The sequence below is a fragment of the Urocitellus parryii genome, chromosome Y, assembly GCF_045843805.1.
Source record: "Urocitellus parryii isolate mUroPar1 chromosome Y, mUroPar1.hap1, whole genome shotgun sequence".
NCBI lineage: Eukaryota > Metazoa > Chordata > Mammalia > Rodentia > Sciuridae > Urocitellus > Urocitellus parryii.
Genome location: NC_135548.1, coordinates 879,912 through 902,745, shown reverse-complemented (window position 1 = coordinate 902,745; position 22,834 = coordinate 879,912). Strand labels below are relative to the sequence as shown.

General features: G+C 44.0%; 1 protein-coding gene across 2 annotated transcripts; it reads right to left on the bottom strand.

Annotated features, from left to right (window-relative positions):
- Positions 1 to 1,459: 1,459 nt before the first annotated feature.
- Positions 1,460 to 15,638, bottom strand: LOC113177295 (uncharacterized). Of its 2 annotated transcripts, XM_077794208.1 has the most exons (4): positions 15,583 to 15,638; positions 4,805 to 4,942; positions 2,372 to 3,435; positions 1,460 to 2,287 (listed from the first exon to the last, which is right to left on the bottom strand). In XM_077794208.1, the coding sequence occupies exons 1-4, from the start codon at positions 15,628 to 15,630 to the stop codon at positions 2,074 to 2,076; spliced, it is 1,464 nt and encodes a 487-aa protein (XP_077650334.1). In that variant the 5' UTR covers positions 15,631 to 15,638; the 3' UTR covers positions 1,460 to 2,073. The 2 variants fall into 2 exon arrangements, with proteins under 2 accessions (XP_077650334.1, XP_077650333.1); XM_077794207.1 differs by lacking the exons at positions 4,805 to 4,942; positions 15,583 to 15,638 and having other exon boundaries at positions 2,372 to 3,771.
- Positions 15,639 to 22,834: the final 7,196 nt, after the last annotated feature.

The window sequence follows — 22,834 nt, the reverse complement described above, 5'->3', positions numbered from 1 at the left end:
CATTTAGCCAATCTGCACAGAATGCTGGAGTGTGCAGGCCTCAACTCACATACACAATGTGTAATCAAACTTTAGAAAAACACAAAAGCATAAATTGAGAAGTCATAAAGTAATAATTATTTTTTGAGAAAAAGTAGTGGGCAGCAATGTTGTGAGAAAAATCAAAGGAATCAATAGTTGCATGACACAGTGAGGATGAAAGAACTGCACTAGGGAGGGTATGTAGAAAAAAGGGTTACTTGATCCTGTACATGTGTGTGCACGTGGGTGTGAGTGTGCATGTGTGGATGGCACAACTCACCCCACAAGGTGTTTGCTTTTGTAGTTTCACTGGGTGCTCTGGTGAACAGTTTAGACCAACTGGAAATATAAAAATTTGTAGTATAAGGTGTGAATTAATGTCCCTGTGATGCTCAGAATCATGCTAGAATCTTAGAGCTTGAAGGGCATTAGTATACATAAACACAGTAAAAACTAATTCTTGCCTCTGAATCAATTAAGACTTGGAACTCTACAGAAGGAAGGCACATATTGATTTACATCAAAGTTTCAAGAAACATCCAAAGGCCTGGCATGATAACACATCTGTAATCGCAGTGGCTATAGAATGAGGATCCCAAGTTCAAACCCAGGCTCACCAACATAATGAGGCCCTTGGGAAAATTTTAAAAAGCACTTCAATCAAAATTAAAAAAAAAACAATAAAAATGAGTAGGGATGGGATCAGGGCTTATACACTTCAGATATGATGATGATGGTGGTGGTGGTGGTGATGATGATGATAATTACAATAATAATGTTTATTTTCTCTTGCCCTCAATTCTATGACCCTGGTAATTATATTTGAAAGCTCTCACAATTTTTATTTTGTCATGACTGTAATTCCACGGGAAAAGGAGGCTGAGGCAGGAGATTACAAGTTCAAGGTCAACCTCAGCAACATAGTGAGGACCTAAGCCATTCAGTGAGACAATGTCTAAATATTTGAAAAAAAAATTAAAAAGAATTAGGATGTGGGTCAGTGATCAAGTGTCTCTGGGTTGAATCCCTGGTACCAAAAAAAGTAAAAGAAATTAAAATAAAAAATTCTCAAGTCTATGTAAGTCTAAATGGATCTGAAACGACTGAAGGTTTCACCACATTTTTATATACAAGGCTTTTCTCCAGAGTGAGTGCTTCCATGATGTTCAAAAACAACATGGAAAAGTGAAAGTGTCGTCACATTGTTTAAAGAACAGAAGGGTTTTCCCTGATGTGAATCCCTTAATGTCTTTGAAGGAAACCATGAAAGCTGAGTACTGCCCCACATGGCTTTTCCACAGGATTTTCCACAGTATGAGTCCTTTCATACAAGGGAACAAAACTGAAACACTTGAACACTTACTTGCACATGATTTATTCATTTTGGCATGAATCTTTCAAGAAGAGTCTTCCCAGACCTTATAAAAAACTCGGAAAATTAGAAGACTTCCCACATTAATCACATTCTCAGGGCTTCTCTCTGTATTGTCATATATGAGAAGGAAAGCAGGGCTGGGATGGGAAGCTGACAGAATGTACCCAATCTTCCTCATTCTGAGGTTTGTTTTTCAGTGTGACTAAAATGACTTTGAAGGAAACAGGAAAAATGGAATGATTTTCCAAATTCTTCACATTTAAAGCTTTATTCAGTTGGATCTAGTAGTGTTTGCCTTTAATCTCAGAGACTCGGGGTCTGAGGCAGAAGGATCACAAATGTGAAGCCAAACTCAGCACCTAAGCAAGGCCCTAAGGAACTCTGAAAGTCCCTGTCTCAAAATAAAAAGGAAAAAAGTTGTGGCTCAGTGATAGATGACCCCCAGACTAAATCCCCAGTACTATTTATAGGTAGGTCAGTAGGTAGGTAAGTAGGTAGGTAGGTAGGTAGGTAGGTAGATGATAGATAGATAGATAGATAGATAGATAGATAGATAGATTTGGACATGTGAGCACTTTCTTCTCTTTGAATTTGACAAGAAATATTGATTTACCACATTTCACATTCAAAGAATTTTTCTACAGAAAACTTACTACATGTTAAAGAGTGAAACATTATTAAAGGAAGACTGCAAATTGTTTTCCTGAGTACGATTTCTTTGCACTATGGGTTCCTTCATGTAAGTGAAGCTGAGCAGATGTAACAAAGGCTTTTCCACATTGTTTACAACCATAGAGCTTCTCTCCAATATGTGTTCTCCCATGTCTTTGAAGGTCACTGGAACTAGCAAAGGCTTTGCCACATTGCTCACACTCATAGGGCTTTTCTCCAGTAAGAGTTTTTAAAGTTTGGGAAGGTAACTGGAACTAGCAAAGAAATTGCCACACTGCTTACATTCATAGGGCTTCTCCCCATGTATGTGTTCTTCTATGTCTGTGAAGCTTACTGGATGTAGCAAAGGCTTTGCCACACTGCTTACATGCATAAGGCCTCTCTCCAGTATGAATTCTTTCATGTAAGTGAAGGTCAGAGGAACGAGCAAAGGCTCTGCGACACTGCTTACATGCATAAGGCTTCACCCCAGTATGAATTTTTTTATGTGTGTGAAGGCCAGAGAAATGAGTGAAGGCTTTCCCACACTGCTTACACACATAGGGCTTCTCCCCAGTATGAGTTTGTTCATGTGAGTGAAGATGACTGGATGTAGTAAAGGCTTTGCCACACTGCTTACATTCATAAGGCTTCTCTCCAGTATGTGTTCTTCCATGAATCTGAAAGGAACTGGATGTAGAAAAGGCTTTTCCACACTGCTTACATTCATAGGGCTTCTCTCCAGTATGCACTCTTTCATGAATCGGAAGGTAACTGGATGTAGAAAAGGCTTTGCCACACTGCTTACATTCATAGGGTTTCTCTCCAGTATGTGTTCTTCCATGTGTTTCAAGGTCACGAGATCTAGCAAAGGCTTTGCCACACTGCTTACATTCAAAGGTCTTCTTTCCAGTATGTACTCTTGCATGAATCTGAAGGTTACTGGACATAGCAAAGGCTTTGCCACACTGCTTACAATCATAGGGCTTCTCTCCAGTATGAGTTTTTTCATGTGAGTGAAGGTTCCTGGATCTAGAAAAGGCTTTGCCACACTGCTTACATTCATAGGGCTTCTCCCCAGTATGTATTATTCCATGTCTGTGAAGGTAACTGGAACAAGCAAAGGCTTTGCCACACTGCTTACATTCATAGGGCTTCTCTCCAGTATGAATTTTTTCATGTGAGTGAAGGTTAGAGGACTGAGTGAAGGCTTTTCCACACTGCTTACATTCATAGGGCTTCTCTCCAGTGTGCATTCTTTCATGAATCTGAAGGTAACCAGATGTAGCAAAGGCTTTCCCACACTGCTTACAATCATAAGGCTTCTGTCCAGTATGAGTTTTTTCATGTGTGTGAAGGTGACTGGATCTAGAAAAGGCTTTGCCACACTGCTTACATGCATAGGGCTTCTCCCTAGTATGCATTCTCTGATGTATTTGAAGTAAACTGGGATAATCAAAGTTTTTCCCACATATCTTACATTTGAAATGTGCATCCCCTGTGTGTGTGATCCTGTGCCTTTGAAGACTTGTGTGTGATATACAGGTCCGAACACCTTGTTGACATTCATAGAGTTTCTCTCCAGAATGAGTTCTTTCATGTCTTCTAAATAAAGAGGAGAAATGAATGGCTTTCCGACATGTGTCCCATTGAAAATGTTTACCTCCACTGTGTGTTATCATGTGTCTTTGAACACTGGTGGGATAAGAAGAGGCTTCACCACATGGTTGCCATTCATTGGGTTGCCCCCCATTATGAGTTTCTTCATGTCTTTTAATTTCATTGAAACAATTGATGACTTTTCCACATACTGTACTTTCATAAGATCCATCTACCCTTTGTATTAACATTTGTGTGTGAACGCTTTTGAGAGAAACCAGAGATTTCCTATATTGTTTCAATTCACATAGCTTCTCTTCACATTCCTCATGCTTGTAGTGTTGGTGTCCAGAGTGAGATGTGATCTGCCTGAAGGAATGAAGGTCATATGAAGTCTTTTGCACACATAATGAAGTCACATGGATTTACTATATTAAAATATTTCTTTGTTCAATAAAGAATTGGAATTGATTTGAAGTTTTCCCCACACTATTCTGTGCCTTTGAAGTTTACCATGACTTCTTTGAAGAAGTGACCAGCACATAATCAATGCTTAATTCATTCACAATTTTCTACATATTTATACATCCTTACATTACTGCCAACATCAGGTAAAGGCTAGGTTTTCTGACTTATTCAACTTGCCTGAAAATAAAGAGATTGAAAGGAAACAATCCTTTGCAACACAGCTTCTCTGTGGCTATTATCCATATAGTGATATTCACATATGCAATTTTATAGTACTTTTTGCATGTCAAATACTTTGAAAAGACTGAATATCTGTTACACCTAGGTATATATTTCTGGTAAAAAATATTGTAAGAATAAATACTTTTCTTATTATGCATACTTTTTCAGTTGGTTTGCTTTAAAAATTATATAACAGTTCTCAAATTCCCTCACAAATTCCTCTTGTGAGTATAGTTACCTTACATTGCTTCCAGAGTTTTCAATCTGATATTCAGTGGTCTTGTCTTCCCACCTGTTTTCTAAAATGAGAGAACAAAACAATCTTTATGAATATTTGGGAGCTAGAAATGCTTTGCCAAATCAGAGGTTCCATTTTTGCTGCAATAATTCACCAACTGATTCCCTTTTCACCGTCTACATAAATTACCAAAATAAACATGAGTTCTCTATTTGATTAATTTTAGAAACATCATTATTACCTATTGAATCCAGGTTTTTGAGGACCTCCAGCATCACATCTCTGTAAAGGTTCTTCTGGGAAAGATCCAGCAAAGCCCACTCCTCCTGGGTGAAGTTCACAGCCACATCCTCCAAGGTCACTGAGATCTAAAATATCCCACCAAATGTATAGTGGAGGCCAGGAGAGATTGACAGCATGAGAAATCTATACTCAACATGCATGATGTTCACATGATTCCCTGGTTTCTTGATGAATTCCATGATTTGATCCATCAAATCTTTACTGTACTCAATTTCTTACAGACATGCCAATATTAGAAATTGGCTACTCAGAAGGCTAACATCCTTTTTTAGTGTTTTATACCCTTCCTTTGGTGATTTCACAGGAAGTGAGACGGGCTCCCAGATCACTCCTAACTTCTTTATTGTTTGCATCTCTATTACATGTCCCAGAAATGTCCCTTGTGGTACAGAGCTAATATAAGCAATTTGGATAGTACTTATCTTTAGAAAAGAAAGGTGATGAGTAGGAAATTGCAGGAATCATGAAACTAAGCATTTGAGAGAGATTCTGCAAACTACACTGGCTCCCTGTACCTACAAGGTTAATATAAACAACATGGTACTTACTGATGTCTTGTTTCCTCTGAAAGTCTATCGTTCCATACTTAAAGAAATGCCTAGAACTAGCCCCACACCCACACCCTCTGGGAATGGGGTCAATAAGGAGATTCTTTCATAGACAACATTTAGACAACCTTTCATACAGGTTGTCACAATGTGGTAACTGGAGATTAAGTTCATCCTCTGTGATTATACATAGAACAGTTAGAAGTTTGCAGGTGCTTTACTCCAGAACAAATTTTGTCAACTAGCTTAATATTAAGTGACAAAAACAAACATAAGTTCTCTATTTGATTAACTTATTTATTAATGAACACAACAATTTGATAATTTCCTGTGGTTACTGTCAAAGCAGAATGAGGTAGGTGCAAAGATGGCACGTGTCTTAGAAACAACTCAATAGAGCTTGAGAAGAAGATTTACATTAAACAGGGATGAGAGGTGGGAGGGAAAGGGAGTGAGAAGGGAAATTGCATGGAAATGGAAGGCGATCCTCAGGGTTATACATAATGACATATAAGAGGAAAGGAGGGGTAAGACAAGATACTACAAATGGAAGAAATGATTTACAGTAGAAGGGGTAGAGAGTGAAAAGGGGAGGGGAGGGGAGGGGAGGGGAGGGGGGATAGTAGAGAATAGGAAAGACAGCAGAATACATCAGACACTAGAAAGGCAATATGTCAATCAATGGAAGGGTAACTGATGTGATACAGCAATCTGTATACGGGGTAAAAGCGGGAGTTCATAATCCACTTGAATCAAACCGTGTAATATGATGTATTAAGAACTATGTAATGTTATGAACGACCAATAAAAAAAAAAAAAGAAACAACTCAATGACCCAAAAATGTCACCTTGTCCAAACAGTCTTACAAAGTTTTATCTCTCTCAAAATATCTTCTTAATAAACAGCAGGCACTACATTTCTAAGTCTCATAGTGAAAATAAATGTCCAATGATTGTCAAAGTGTTCTTAACAGCAGCCAGTTCACTACCATAATGTACAGTCATGAGACACATACCAATGCTCCGCTCAAGGACATTTTCATCAACGTTGGGCCACATATGCAATGGTTGTCTGTTGTGAAAGAGATTCATGGTGCCTGTAGCAAAGGTGGTGCAAACAAACATAAAGCAACAGCTCTTGCAGAGTGTGGTAAAGTAACAAGTTTGTAGCCCAGAATCCTGAACTACCCCACACAATCTGGGTGTGAAAAAGTTCACCTTTCACATCTGTAAGCATGTTATGATGTCTGCACCGTGATGGAACAGGCAAAAAGAAAATGTCCCTGCAAGTGACACAGAACCATACTCAGGGACTGAAAACATACAGAAGCACCCCAAAACAATGAAGAATCCACAATTACACTCAGAGACATCAGCTCAACTCTGTCAGGACAATGATGCAGGCAGGAGGGCTTCATGGGTCTTCAAGCAAATGGGAAGCACACTGAGGTCTCAGGGTCACAGCAACACTCCACAGGACATAAACCACACCCCTACAAGTGCAGCACCAGTGAAATCCCATGTGTGCTCAAAGAACATGAGAGCTAGAGCAGAAATCAGATCAGAAGCAGCTGAAAAGCCTCCAGAGAAGGGGACGTGAAACACAAGACTCTAAACAGACACAGGACAAAGAGGGGACTCAAGAGAAAAGGTGACCATTTTGAAGAAAAAAAAATGTAAAAGTCCATCATAGGAAATTCTTAGAGAACACCAGAGGTGGTGCTGTATTGGTATCTAAGTCATCCAACGCACATTTCAGAAAACAAGAGCTAAAAACAATCATTGAAACTGTCACTTCAGAAAAACAGAGAAAGAAGGGCAAGGTAAACCTAAATTAACCACAGGAAGGTAACAGAAGGTGTTGATGAAACCACAACCTGGAAATCCGCAGTCTACAATATCAAGTTCTTCATGAACATCAATCAGCATCACTGATACACTGACATAAGGCTAAGAATACAAAAAACAGGGACTGGGGTTATGGTTCAGTGGAAGAGTGCTTGTCTACTGCTTAGGAGAAACTGGGTTCAATCCTCACTGACACATAAAAAGAAAAAAGTGTAAAATATACAATAACACGAAAGAAAAAAGCAAAGAAGACTGAAAACCTAGTAACACATTTAAAAGTATCATCATCAACAATGCATTGGGACTTCAAGATTATCATAAACATGCTTGGTACAAATTCGACAACTTGCAAAAACTGGACCATTTATTTGAGAGAGACAATTTCCTATAACTTACACACAAGGGGAAATACACAAAACAGATGAGCCCATGGCTACTGACAAAAACAGACTCAATAACTAATTACTACCCAAAAGCAAGACAAGGCTCTTTCATCTCAAACAGGCTTCCATGAGACACTTAAGAACTGCCACCAATTTTCTCCTTTTTTTCCAGAACATAGAAGCTGAGTTAACACCTCCTAATTCTTTCTGAGTTATAGGTTACCATATTATCCAAATTAAATAGATAAAGAAAAGTGTTAAATAGAAAACAAAACTATGAATGATGCTCATAATCATAAATGTAAAAAACTGAACAATGAAGTCATCACACTCCAGGGATCTATGCAAATGATGGGGAAATTATGGACACAGGAACCCTCACTGCAGTGACTACAGCAGCCATATCCAGAAGTGCCCAAAGCTAGACACAAGGAAGATGCACCTTGCAATACTGGATGGACAAGCTGCAGTTTACCCACACCAAAGAACATCACCCAGAAAATGAGCTCTGCAGCCTGGAATGATACAGCACCCTTAAAGGCAGACTGGTAAGAGAGAGAAGCCAGTTTGAAATGGCAGAGTGCAGTAAGATTCCAAGTCAAAAACATTCTGGAAAAGACAACATTATAGATGCACTAGCAGAACTGATAGGTACCAGGGACTCAGGGAGCAGAGAGGGAGGGAGCAATGAGGAGGAGTGATGAACACGTGGAACCCAGGATTCCCAGAGCAGTGAAACTCTTCTGTATGACATTATCTTGTAAACTACGTAACACACACAACCACATCACACAGAGGAGGAACACTAAGGTAAAGAATGAACTTTGGCTTATCATAACATGTTGCTTCATCCATTCTCCTTATCAAATGTTCAACAATGGTTTAGTAACCAACAAACACTCTACACCAATGCAATACGTTGAAAACAGTGGAGACTATCAGCTGGAGAGAAGGGGTATTCCATACTATGAGTAATGTCACATTTCATTGTCACCTTGATTGGATTAATGATGCCAATGATTAATAACCTTATGGGTGTGTCTATAAATGATTGGCATGTGGAACAGTGTGTCTACAAATTATTGGCATGTGGAACAGTGAACCAGACTGGAGAACCTCCTCAAGCTAGGCAGCACCATCTAATAGGACGGTGACTTGGGTGAACAAAAGTTGGAACAAGAAGGAAGCAGCAGCAGAGCAAGCTCCTTTCTTCTCAATGGGTTCTTGATGGCTGCTGCAGTGGCCTGAGGATATCAGACTCTGCCTCCTCAGTCTCCCAAAGTGGACTCTGCCAGTGATTCTCCAGGGAGTTTCTAAAACCTTAGGTCTGGATTAGGGAAGTACCATTGATCCCTCTTGTTCTGACACTTCAGCCTCTTGGACTCTGAGCAACTACTCCAAAAACTTTCCAGCTGCAGATGGCCACTGTGGACATCCAGCTTTGGGTCAAGTAGGCCAATCTAAAAGTCCCCTTTCATAATCATACTTCCTCTTGATGCTATTCCTCTAGAGAACACTGACTAATAAACTATGTAAGTGAAAAATTGCTCTGAAAAAAATAAAGTTTATGTCATAAAGAAGTGAATAAACTACCAAGCCCTGAAGTTTTACAAACATATACATGAGAAACAATTTTATATGCTAAATACCATTTTCAAAATAATGCAAAAATAAAGCAAAGAGGAAGAGTCAGAGTAACAAATTTCAAAACTATGGACAAAAGCAAGGAAAATGATTTTCAATACTGTTTCCATCTCAAAAAAAAATTGGATGATAAGTCCTCAGAAGTCATTGTGTGCTCACGCACACAAAGTGTTAAGTTTCACTGTGCTTAGCAAAAACAAAGGGGTTCTGTGAGAAACTATGAACTCTTTGAACTGTGTGCTTGTTGCCATCTTAAGAAGATAAAAGAATGTTCTGCAAGTTTAAATATATATATTTGTATGCTTGTCAGGAAATAACTAACTACAACTAACTACAAGTAGTATAATAAGGAGTGTAGAGCACTGTGACCAGTAACAAAGTTATTCTGAGAATGTTTATCCATGCTGGAAAAGATTAAGCTGCCAAGAGGATGTGTTTCTTTTTTACTATATAAAAGAAGAAGGGAAAAAAATAAAGAGGTGCTCATTCCTACTATGTGTGTGTGTGTGTGTGTGTGTGTGTGTGTGTGTGTATGTGTGTGTGTGTGTGTGTGTGTGTGTGTGTGTGTGTCTTTCAGCATCTCTGCTGTTACCGCCTGATCAGGAACTACAGATTGTCAGCAGGGTCTGACAAGTCATTCCAACTGCTGGTGTGGTGGTGTGCACCTGTAACTTCAACCAATAGGGAGGTCAAGGCAGGGAAATGGAAAGTTGGAGGCCAGTCTAAGCAACTTAGCAAGACACTCAGAAATTTAGTGAGACTGGTCTTCATTAAAAATTAAAAGAGGACACTGGGATTGTAGCTGAGTGACAGAGCACTTGCTAGCATGGGTGAGGCACTGGGTATGATCCTCAGCACCACAGAAAATTTTAAAAAAAGGTATTCTGTCTATGCATAACTCTACAAAATATAAAAAAAGAAAAAATAATAATAAATACAAGGCTGAGGATGTGCTCAGTGGTCAAGTGACTGTAGGTTTATCCCCCAGTAAAACACCTGCCCACCGCCAGAACGCTGCTCACAAATTGAAATTCATTTCTGGAGGATAACTAAGCATGAGCAAGTCCATGGCATCAATCCCCAGCACTCAATAAGTAAGCAAATAAATAAAAAACAGTCTACAACACTAATTCTCTTGGGCTGGAGAGTAGCTTGGTAGTAGAAAACTTGCCAACATGTATGTGGCCCTCGTATCAATCTGCAGCAGGCCACAAAAAAAAAAAAAAAACCTAAAATACATGTAATGATAGATAAAAATGATTATAATACAAAAGGTACACAATTAGAGGCATAAAATACAATAAAATCAATGCAAAGACAACACACTTTCTCACAAGGGAGATTGAATGTTTCCATAATCTACACTCTCTAAAAAAACACTGAGCTTTTCAGTAAATTCTGTGCAATTTAGGGCATGGTTAACTGTATTTTGAGGGTGAACTTAAGAAAAACTACATCTAAAAATGTAAATAGGAGGGTTGGGATTGTGGCTCAGCAGTAGAGTGCTTGCCTAGCACATGAGAGACCCTAGGTTTGATCCTCAGCACTGCATAAAAATAAATAAATAGGTATTTTTTCCAAGTACAGCTGCCGCAGTCTTGGCTGGGCACAAGATCACAAGCCACTCACAGCTTTGTAGATTCAAACAGCAATTCTTTATTCCCAAACTCACACCGGCCTCTACACAAACACGTTCTGGGGAAATTCAAGTTCTGCCCGCCGCACAATTCACGTCCCAAAAACTTTCTCAATTCCACGAGAACTCAACGGGAACTCAGGCAGCAGGAACGCCCTATATCCAGCAGCAATAATCTTAAACCCGGAACTTCCCTAAACCCAGATTGTCTTAAACCGCGATACTTCCTAAAACCTGCAGGATACACCTTAAACCTGGATCCATCCTGGTCCTTGAGCAGGGTCACCTTTCTCAAAGACACATGCAATGTCACAGCAAATTTCCATTTAACATGGGGTACGCTGGCAAGGAAATTTTGATGTGTCATTCCTACTTGGCAATGGCCCTCAGCATACAGCAACAAAAAAATGTATTTTTCAAAAAATCAAAAATAGTAGACTGTATCTAAGACAAGCCAAAATGTTGTACAGGACAGAGAGAGTAGAGAGAGCATTTATGTTGCTCCCAAATTTCATAAGGTAAAAGGCCAGCTCCCAAAGAGGTGGCCCAAGAGGATGCAATTAGGAGGGAACAGGAATCAGGTGACATAGTGGGAGTGCTCTTGAGGGGATCAGCACCCTTATTTAGACACATGTATTTCTCCTTTCCAGAAAACAAGTGTCATTTACTATTTCACTGATATTCAGTGATTAAGTGATCATAGTTGGATATTTCAGGTATTGCCAAAATTGTCCTTAAAATTTACAATGAAGACAGATGTGATGGTGCACATCTGTAACCCCAGCAGTTCAGGATTTTGAGGCCCTAGGCGATGTAGCAAGACTCTCAAACAAAGAATGTAAAAGGGGCTGGTGGTTAAGCAACTCTGGGTTCCATTCCTGATAACCAAAAATACCACACAGTTAACATGAACCTGCCAAGTCCAGACAACAACAGTGATAAAACTGTCATCCTTTGTCAAATTCATCACCTTCTGAAGGACAGACATTAGTTTTCCTGAAATCACATTCATAAATTTATCCACCACTATTTTTATAGAATTGGACTCAAATTCTGTAGCAATATTGCAAGACAGAGTTTGTCTGTATCTTACATGGCATTTTGGAATCTAGGATTGGATTTCAATTTGAAATCACTGAAAAGACAAGATTGAACCTTACAGACATTTTATACATACTCAGGAATAGCAAAAGGTAAATTAGGTTAAGTAGGTATTTTTTTTGGGGGGGGGCAATTGGTAACCCCGATATTAAACACAAAGATATTTTACTACTGATCTACATCACCAGTCATTTTTATATTTTATTTTGAGACTCAGTCTCACCAGGCTGCATAAGGCCTGGATAAGTTGCTAAGGCTGCCCTCAAATTTGCAACACTCCTGTCTCAGCCTCTGGAGTGACAACGATTACAGGTGAGCACCACTGCACCTGGGTGTAAATTGAGATTTGTAACAATGGGAATGTAACTAGACTTTTTTAAATCCACTTCTCTCTTGCCTATTTAATAATAGCCCATCCCATTTGAATCTGAATAAATAAACCTGGGCCTCAGATAAGTGAGCAGATCATTTCAAAGTGATACACAGAAAGCTTTGGTGCTGAGGGAGCACACATGTGTCAGGCTCAAGGGGCAGGGAAGGTCCCTGACAGCAGGAACATACTCCCTCCTGGTCTTGCTCCCTGAAAGCATCCAGGATCACTGTCCCAGGGACTGAAGTAGCTGTCTAGATGAGGGCTGTTCCAGGAGATTCCTCAGCCCAGAGCCCCCAGCAGCTTCCCTGAGAGGCTGCACCCCACACCTCAGGCTGTCCTCTAGGAGGAGCTGACCCAGGGCCTGAAGTTCTGTTCACCCTGAAGGGACCAGGGCAGCTGTGGGCACCTTGTGGCAGCTCCAGGAGAGGACAGTGGCTGAGGACATGGGACCCTGTGAGGCGTCAAAAGGGAAACTCTGCCCAAGAAATCTGACATGGTGTCTACACCTAAGGAAGATAAAGGAGAAGCACAAGATTTTTACAGCTGTGAACTCAAGTTCTCTATACAGTTGCATCTACATCAAAGAACCTTCAGAGTACTTGATTTTAGCTAACTAGAACACCATGAGGGTAGAAAGGCCGGGTTCTGTATGGAGAACAAAAATTATCTTGGGCTATCTTAAGCCCTTCAATAGCCAATCATCTTAATTTCTGTATCAGACCACAATCTCAAAATTTCTCAGAAAATACCACTAACCTTACCAGACGTCTCCAAAATCTACCAAAGCTCAGAATGCAATAACAGACATACAGAAAAAATTTTCTTTTTTTTTTCCTGTACCACAACAATCTGATGTTCCTACCAATGCAATTGGTTAATGCAGTGATACACAGTTTCTTTTATAAAAGTTCATGTAGGCCAGACACAGTGGCGCACAACTGTAATCTCAGCAGCTTGAGAGGCTAAGGTAGGAGGATTGCTAAATTCAAAGGCAGCCTCAGCAACTTAGTGAGACCATAAGGAACTTAGTGAGATCATATGTGAAAATACAATATAAAAAGGGCTGGGGATGTAGCTCAGTGTCTAAGTGTCCCTGTGTTCAATCCCTGGTATATTACAAAAAAAGAAAAAAAGAAGAAGAAAAAAAAAGAAAGAAGAAAGAAAGAAAGAAAGAAAGGACGAAAGAAAGAAAGAAAGAATTGATGTAATCATGTAATCTCTTCCAGGGAGGGACACACACATCATTCAGGGTATCTTGAATCCATGTTCCTTAGTATAGTCATTAATATTTGGGTTAAAATGAACTATTTTCTGTAGCTGGGGTTGTCAATGCCTTTAATCCAAACAGCTTTGGAAGCTGAGGCAGGAGGATCACAACTTTCAGGCCAGGCTGGGAAAAATACCCAGATCCTTTCTGAAAATCATATTGAAAAGAGCTGGGGATGAAGGACAGTAAATGAATCAACATTATTGTAGTGGCATCCCCTTTTTTCACAGAAAATGACAAACTTCCTACTTTCGTGTTGCCCTATTTTACTGGGCCACTAGTCTGAGAGAAATTAGCACTCCAAGTGCTGGACTCGAACTCCCCTTCCTAGTTTTTTACACACTTGTATCCAGTATAGTAGTTTGTAGAAATGTGCAAACAAGGCCTCTGGGCTTCACAGAGAACTTACCAACTAGGCTTCATGGAAACAGCTGGTGGGGGAGGAAAGAAAGGGGAGAAGAAGCTCTCCCCTTCTCAGGTGCAGTCCTTGAAGGGTTATCTTGGTCAGAACAGAGAAAGAAAAAGCTGCTTTTATGTGTGTGATGTGACAACTTGACTATGGTGACTCCACTTTGTGAACTTAGCCATGACACACAAAAAAGTAATGACAGGGGCAGTTTGTATTCTTTTATTCATGAAAATCCCCCAAGAACACAGAATGATCTATGTGCCAACCAGAGACTGAGTGCAACTTTCAGCCTTGCTTGCATTGCCTGAACCCCAAATGTCCCTTTTGTGTTTTTTGTGCTTAAATATGGAGCCAACTGAAGGCAGGGGCACCACTCTGACGATCTCATTCTTTTGAGAGCAGAGTGTCTGCCAAGAGCCAGGAGTAAAGGCTTAACTGGAATGAGACTGTGTGGTCTGAGATTTATTTGAGGGTCTCAGTATTACAATGTGAACTTCTGAGCCCCTCCTCTTACATGATGAGTATAAAATCCTAAAACCACCTGAACTCAGGGTTCAGGGGATGGATTGATTGATTACAGCAAAAGCTGTGCCCTCTGAGACTGGCTGCAGCCAGATAAAACTCTTTCTGGTTATCTTCAGTGCCTTGCCTTCTTTCCCCTACATCATCATTTCCCTGTGCACTTAGGTGACTACACGACTGGGGGGACTCTACATCATGGACTATCAGAAAAGGGAGCAGTTATCCTCTATTGATGGAGCCCAGGATTCCATATCCCTGGGATCTATAACAACTTCTTAATTCCCTTTAAAGCAGTTATTTTGACCAAACACAAGGAAATGTTAAGTGATTATTCTTTCCCCTCAAGTATAACATTCACAAAGAGAAAACAAATGCTTTCAAAAGTGTCCTTCTTGCCAGGGACAGTGGCACAGGCCTGTCATTCCAGATACGTGGGAGGCTGAAGCAGGAGGATCACAAGTTGAGGCTGCGGAGGGAGGGAGAAAGGGAGGGAGGTAGGGAGGAAAGGAGGAAAGAAGGGAGGGAAAGAGGGAGGAAAGGATGGAGGGAGGGAGGAAGATTGTGTCCAATATTTCACTAGATGAAAAGTGACAATTAGCGGGCGGTGTCCATTTGGACCGAGTGGGAAGAACCAACGTCTGGCCGAGCTGTGAGGTGGAGGGAAGGTGGGTTTAGAAGGCAGGAGGCGCCTGCAATTTGGGGGACCTACAGCAGCCTCCGGAGGAGCTCCCCTGGGAGGAGGAAGGTGCATTTGTGGCCCTGCTTCCTCCACGTTGGGAAGAGTGGGTCGGGCCACCAGTAGGGAGCAAAGGGGACACCAGGGCCCTGAGCCACCCTTCCAAACCCAGGGAACCAGGGGACAGGGCCCAGGGCCACCCGCCAGCGCGGACTCCTCCACCCTCTGCAGCTCACCCGCGGGCCAGGCCCCGAGGCAGGTGCTGACCCCGCGCCTTCAGCCCTGGTCGCAAACTCACCATTTTTGGCTTCCGTGGTGAACCGGGGTCCTCTGAGGAACCGCCCATCACCCAAGATCGCGGGGTTCACAGGGAACGAGAGTCACCGGTTTCCCTGACGAGAGAACTCAGGCGCCAGAGAGGGAGTAGCCCAGTCGCTGAGGAAGAAAAGCCCTCTGCGCACTGATTGGACAGTTCCCCCCAGTGACCCTGATGGATGGCCTCCAGGCCCGCCTCTGCATCGTGACTGACAGCTAACATCATCCAATCACTGCCTGAAATTGGGTTAGTGACAGATTCTTGGCCCCAGCCCTTTTCAGGCGGAGCTTCCCCGCTGTGCAGGGAACTAATCCAGATGGAAAGCCTTGGCTTAGCCTCTGGTTCAGAGGTGACATGTGGCTCTGCTATATGTGTGCAACAGCCACAGAGTGCTTTCCGAGCATGGCGAGGCCCTGGGTTTACCCTCAACACAAAAACAAACCATAGCTTCTCAGGGAGGCTGAGGCTGGAGGAGCCCAAGGTCAGTGAGACCTTCTCTTAAAATAAAAGGAAAAGGGTGGGGTGGTAGCTCAGAGGTCCAGGTCAAGCCCCACTGGGTTTATTCCCCAGTACCTCAAAGAAAAAGAAAGAACTATATAACATATATATTTTTTTCTTTTTTCAGCTGATGGGACCTCAAGCAACTTAGAAAGACACAGTCTCCAAATTTCTGAAACACTATTTAAAGATATCATATGTATGACCCATACATAATATCTAAAAATGAGAACAATTTGAAAACTAATTTAGTAATTCTCATCACCTCCTGGTCTCTGTGGCTTTGAGGAGGCAGCCTGAGCTATGAAAGGAAGCAATTGGGGTTGGCTCTGATGCTCAGGGTTCCATCCCCAGCACAGAGGGTGGGGGAGGAAGGAAGGCAATCCTCTAGGGCAGCAATGTGCGGTGGAAATAAAATGGGTGCCTTGTGCTTAGTGAGCATGTTCTACTTCGACTGTTAGGAAGTGTTGTGCAGAGACCTGACTCTGGGGATCCCACAGGTCTGGTCAGATGTTTGCCCCAATATCAAACAGAAAAGGTCATGATGCAAAGCAGGAAAGGAACTTTGACCAGTGCAGCTACACCAGGAAGACTAGGAAACCCTGCCCTTATGCTGTCTTCAGGTGCTGACAAGGACTTTGAGGTTTTATAGAAGGACAATCATAGGCATGTAAAGAAAGGGAAAAGTGTATGTAGGATTTAGTATTATCTGTAGGACTTAGGCTTCAGGCATCTGTGGGTCTCATGTCTGTGAGCTCACACTTACTTGCCCCCTTGACACATGTCCCTCTACTGCACAGACTGACCTCATTTTGTCTCTCAGGAGGAAGTCTCCCTCCAGTGTATTCCTTCCATGTCAAGGTTTCAGATGCACCAACATTTTCAAGAAAAGCCACAAGCCCATCTGCATCCTGCCTAGGAAGCATCATGGGAAATTCATAGAGAACACTAGAAGTGGTGCAGTATTGGTATCTAAGTCATCCAATGCACATTTCTGAAAAGGAGCTAAAAGCAATCATTGAAACTGCTGCTTCAAAAAAACAGAGAAAGAAGAGCAAGGTAAACCTAAATTACCCACAGGAAGGTAACAGTATTGGGCACCACGGAGCTGGCCCCAGGTAGATAGATGGGCCCATCAATGGACTGTGGCTTGACTTAGGTCTCTAAGGGGCGGCGCTGAGGCCCTAATGTTGGAGGAACAGAGAGAGTGTGTGTGTGTGTGTGGGGGGAGAGGGCCCTGCAGCCAGACAGCAGTGGCTTAGGCTGTTCCTGGGGACTCACCAGCAAGGTCAGAGAGGGGGCACAGGGCATACCTGGGGCGCTTAAGCAGGGCCCTGGTGGGGACAGGGTGGTTTTCAGGTAGTGAGTGGGCATGAGGGCTGTCTGCAGAGGGGACAAGACAGGAGTCTCAGCGGGGGGGGGGGGCGGGGGGGGTTAGGGCCATGTTGGGGGAGGGGCAGGGTTGTGTGTGACATTACTGAGTGTGACAGGCCATAGTTTAGGGAGGGGACTCAAGCCCATGGTTGGGGAGACACTGAGGGGTTCAATATCATAGGGCAGACAGGAGCATCGGGCTCCTGTGTTAAAAAATGTGCGTGTGGGGGGTCACGGCCTTGTTAGGGTGGCGTTCCTTATAGAGATTGTGGGACTTGGCCATGGGGAAGGGTCCCGGCTCGAAATGGCAGGGGCAGAGCGGGTCTTAGTGGGGGGACACTCCAGCGCATTTGTGTCGACCTGGTGAGGGGGGACTCAGGCCGTGAGTGGGCAGGGTGCGGGTCTTGGAGGGGTTCGGAGGTCCGAGGGTCTCAGCGTGGGGAGGCGAGTCTCGGAGGCCCTGGGGTGGGGCGTGTCACCCCACTCGATCCGGGAGCGGCCCCCGCAGGCGACGCGGGCGCAGTTTCCGCGGCTCGACCCTGGCCCCCCTCGTGCTCGGCCTGCACCCCCTCCTCCTTCTCGGCCCCCCACCTCCCTCTGCGCCCCACCCCAGCGCTGCTCTCTGCGCCCGGGGCTGGGTTGCGCCGTCTCCCGGCACCGCCTCCTCCTGCCCAGGGTCTCGTCCCCTCCCCGGACCTGAGTGGCTCCGCACCACGGAGTCCCACACCTGGCGGTGGCGGAGGCACGTCCCTAGGGGCCGGGAGCGCCTCTCTGCCTGGTGGATCCCGCCTGCGCCAGGGCAGGACCGTGACGCAGACCCGGCCGCGCTGGCGTCTCCGCCCCCACCCCACCCCCGGGCTCCTGGGCGCGCGCCTGGGCCCCGGGCTTAATCAGGTTAATTTCGGAACTCTGGGCCTGGGGGGTGGGGACGGGAAATTGGTTCTCCTGGGTCCCCGCCGCCTGGGGAAACTGGGGTTTCTGGAGCTGTTTAATCCGGTTGGGGCCTGAGCACCGTGAGCCCCCAGGCAGCCAGGGATGCGCAGGGACCCCATTTCTTATTCTCAGCAAGGGTCTTGGGACAGCCCCACCCCCCTCAAAGATCCGTGCGAGTTCAGCTCCACCAGGCTTGGCGTTTGGGCTCTGTAGGGTGCTGACTCCCTGCTCCATGGTTGCCCTCAGGACCTTGACCAAGGGGTCTTCTTACTGGGTACCTCCTTGATGGTGCTCTTGGCCGGACCCTGCTTCTTCCGCTCCGACAGATAATCTTTTTTCACTTTTCCAAATCGGTTCTGTATTTTTACCAAACCAAATCAGAGCCTCTGAAAGATCTGGGCTGCCCCAAATCCTTGGGGTGCGTGGGGTGTTTGTTGAAAAGAGAGGCAGGAGGCTCACCCCCCTCTATTCAGAAATGAAATCCGCAGAGGGTGCTGGAGGTGGAGAAAAGGTCTTTTTTTTAAAATATATTTATTTACGTTTTAGTTGTAGTTGGACACAGTATCTTTATTTTATGTTTATGTGGTGCTGAGGAGAGTGCTCTACCACTGAGCCACAACCCCAGCCCAAGATCTTTGTTTTTAATTTGCAAATTTAAAATATTTGCATTTTCATGTGCGCCCAGACTTACAGATGGGGTTATATCCAGAAATCCCCAAATACAGTACATGAGGAATGCATTTGCCAGATCTCACCTGTGAACATCCTAGATTAGCAGCCCAAAAGGTTTTATGGATTGTTTCCTCTTAATTTTTATTTTTGTTTTTTGGTACTGGAGATTGAACCTAGTGTACTTAACCACTGAGCCACATCCCCAGCCCTTTTTTTATATTTCACAGAGAGACAAAGATCTTGCTGAGTTGCTCAGGGCCTCACTAAGTTGCTGAGACAGGCCTCCAAATTGCAACCCTCCTGCCTCAGCCTCCCAAGCAGCTGGGATTACAGGTGTGCACCACCAGGGCAGAAAAGACTATGTTCATTGAGGAGACCTTGCGTTCTGAGAGCAGCGATCTCTAAGAACCACAGAAAGTAAGTATGTTGGGTGCTGTTAGGCAGATATCAAACTTACTGAGCATAATCTTGGGTTACAAATGCTCTAGGGCCAGAGGGAGCTGGAGAGGTATTTGAGGGAGGTTGCTCAGATAGGAGAAGGTGAGAAAGTTCAATACAGCACATAACAGAGATTATTATTATATAATAACAGTTTATATATAATAAAATCATAAAGTAATAAAACATAAGCTCTACATTATGATTTCCAGCCTATTTTAATGCGCAATGTCAAAAATCATGTTGAAGTCAGGTGTAGTGGTGCACATTGATAATTCTAGTGACTCCGGATGTTAGACCACGACGCAAGAAAAGACCACTTCTACCACGCGGCCTGCGCAGTGGTTTCATTAATGAGGTTCTAGGCATAAAGTTAGTTAGACGAGATCGAAATAAAAACACAAGACTCAATTACCTTAATTCTATTGCTAGGTCCGAGACGGCTCCCCTCTCTGGTTCGCTCCTCTAGCCGCCCAGCAGGGCAGCAAGGATTACTTAGGGCTAGCAGGAGAGAGAGAGCGAGCACGCCGGGGAGTAGCCTTTTATTAGGGAACCAGAGATTCAGGGGAGAATTCCATCCAATGAAGGTTGAGGGGGGGCTGCACTCCAAAGTCAGGGTCAGCGATTGGGTCCCCGGGGTCAGTGGTCAGGCACACCCCCACACGGATGGGCTCTCTCATCAGGAGAGGGACGGGAAAAACTTCGACATTTGCCAAAGTGCCTCAGACCCTCAACGGGAGGCACCCGATCACGTGTGAGAATGGCTTCCCACAACCACTGACTCCAATTAAAATCAAATTAAAGCAAGCTTATTATTTCGACAGGCCGGGCTGCCTTGCCCCTCAAAATCGTGGGAGTCAAGGACAGCCCCGAGGCTTCTTTGTGGCCCAGTTTTATAGCCCAAAAAGTTACACAAAAGGGGGGGGGGGTTACAGATAACAACACTCTGAGGAGCATAACACAAGTTTACATTTTTGCTGGCCCCGGCATCAGAATTTATGGAGATCTTAGAGACTCAGAGAGGGTCGTTGTCTGGCCAGGGAAGGCCAGAATTTATGAGGCGTCACTAAGGTTTAGGAAAGGGTTGTTATCTGGTCAGGGAAAACCGGACCTGGGTGAGTTCAGGGCACGGGGCAGGCATTCCAATCAGCTTTACAACATCAACTAATGGCCAGGCCATACAGACATCCTGATATTTTTACAGAAAACAGAAATGAATCCTTCATAACTTGTGACAAGCTGGCTTCTAATCTAATGAGATAACTAGGCTAGGTATATCACGGAGGCTGAGGAAAGAGGATTGCAACTTGGGGGTCAGCCTCAGCAACTTAGCAAGACCCTAAACAACTTAGCGTCTGCCTGGATATAAAATGTCAAAAAAAGGTTGGGTATGCAGCTCAGTGCTAAAGCACCCCGGGTTCAATCCCTGGTAGTAGTAGTAGTAGTAATAATAATAATAATAATAGTAATAATAATAATAATAAATATAATTTTGTTGATACATTTGCAGAATTGAAAGCTTGACACTTATGGGTTAAGAACTTGGAGTCTCTGTGGGGACCTGGGCTACAAAGACAACAGAGTCAAGGATGTGGTTGGACCTGGAGGGGATGACCCAGCCTTGAGGATGCCGAAGATCTCAGAGGACAAGGGACACAGCTGTTCCATTGTGCTGGGTTTCTGTTCTACATAGCATGGGAGATGGGGAGGAAGCAGGGCTCCTAGGGTTGACCAGCTGCCATCTCTTTCCTTATCCCAAGATCCCCTGGGCTGGAGATGGCTTTGGCCATCAGGCAGAGGTGGAGTTGGCTTCAGGTGGTGGCCTGAGGTCATCAATGAATACTCAGGGTCTGTGGTCTGTAAGCCCCCCGGGCTGGGATGTTTTATAATAAAAGCCCAGGGAGACTAATACAGTGACCACCAGCCCTCTGACCAGTGCAATGACCTGAGTGTGGATGTCTCCAAAAGTCTTATATAGAAATCTTTCCCCCCCAAGGTGATGGTGTTAGGAAGTAAGGGCTTTGGGGAGGAGAGGGGGCCCTGAGGGTGGAGCCTTCATTGCTACTGAAAGCCATAAGCTGAGACTCGATCCCTTGTCACATGACATGTCTTATTTGTCCCATGGCTTCCCCCCTCTGCACCTGCCAATCTGGGGAATTTGGAAGCATCTCTGGGCTAGATTGGGTCCTCTGTCTCAGCTTCTAATTGCAGGAGGTCCTGGGCTCTTTGCTAGGTGCCCAGAGTGGCCCCTGAGGGTGCATTTCATTCAGTTGGATTGTGCATTGTGACTTCATGTGTTGATGTGGGGAATTGTGACCTCGGAATGGATGCCTGAAGTCAGAGTGAGCAGCTGGAGCTGTTTGGACCAGGCTCTGGCTCTTCCCATGAGAAACTGATGTGACTCCATTTTTGAGAAACCAGCCTCTACCTCAGAGCAAATCCTGTCCAAGGAAGGGGGCGTGACCCTTGTCCTTGGAAAAACCTACAGAGCACTCCTAAGCACATGCCACTCTGCTGAGGGCCATTGCCAAGTAGGAATGACACATCGAAATTTCCTTGCCAGCATACCCCATGTTAAATGGAAATTTGCAGGGACATTGTATGTGTCTTTGAGAAAGGTGACCCTGCTCAAGGACCAGGGTGGATCCAGGTTTAAGGTATATCCTGCAGGTTTGAGGAAGTATCCCGCTCCTTGGGTTTAGGGCGTTCCCGGTTTAAGACAAGTTTAAGGCGTTCCGGTTTAAGACAATCTGGGTTTAGGGAAGTTCCAGGTTTAAGATTATTGCTGCTTGGTATAGGGCGTTCCTGCTGCCTGAGTTCCTGTTGAGTTCTCCTGGAATTGAGAAAGTATTTTGGGACGTGAATGCTCAGCAGAACTGGGATTTCCCCAGAACGTGTTTGTGTAGAGGCCAGTGTGAGTTTGGGAATAAAGAATTGCTGTTTGAATCTACAAAGCTGAGTGGCTCGTGATCTTGTGCCCAGCCAAGACTGCAGCACCACTCTACTGAGTGTTTGTCTGTAAATGAGAGGTCTGAGGTGCCAGGGGTCCCTGACTCAGTTAGGGTAGGTGAGGACCCATAGCAACCCCCCTAGCAACATCCAATGAGACAGGGAAAATACCTGGGATGCCAGATGACCCCAAGTAGTTTATGGTGGTTGATAACAAGTTGGGAAGCCATGAAGTTTAGCACATACACCCCTCATGGCCTAATCCAATCCATTCAAACAAATCCCCCTCTTGCACTAACCAATCCCCCCTACCCAACTTGTTCCTGCCAGTGAATGTGCTACTCATTGTTAAGAGTTGTTGTTTGATTTT

What these genes read in the sequence shown, in the direction of transcription:
- LOC113177295 (XM_077794207.1), bottom strand. Translation starts at nt 3,729, where the DNA reads ATGATAACACACAGTGGAGGTAAACATTTTCAATGGGACACATGTCGG. An exon ending in AGACATAGAAGAACACATAC is followed by an intron (nt 2,288 to 2,371) that starts ATGGGGAGAAGC and finishes AAAAACTCTTAC; the next exon opens with TGGAGAAAAGCCCTATGAGT.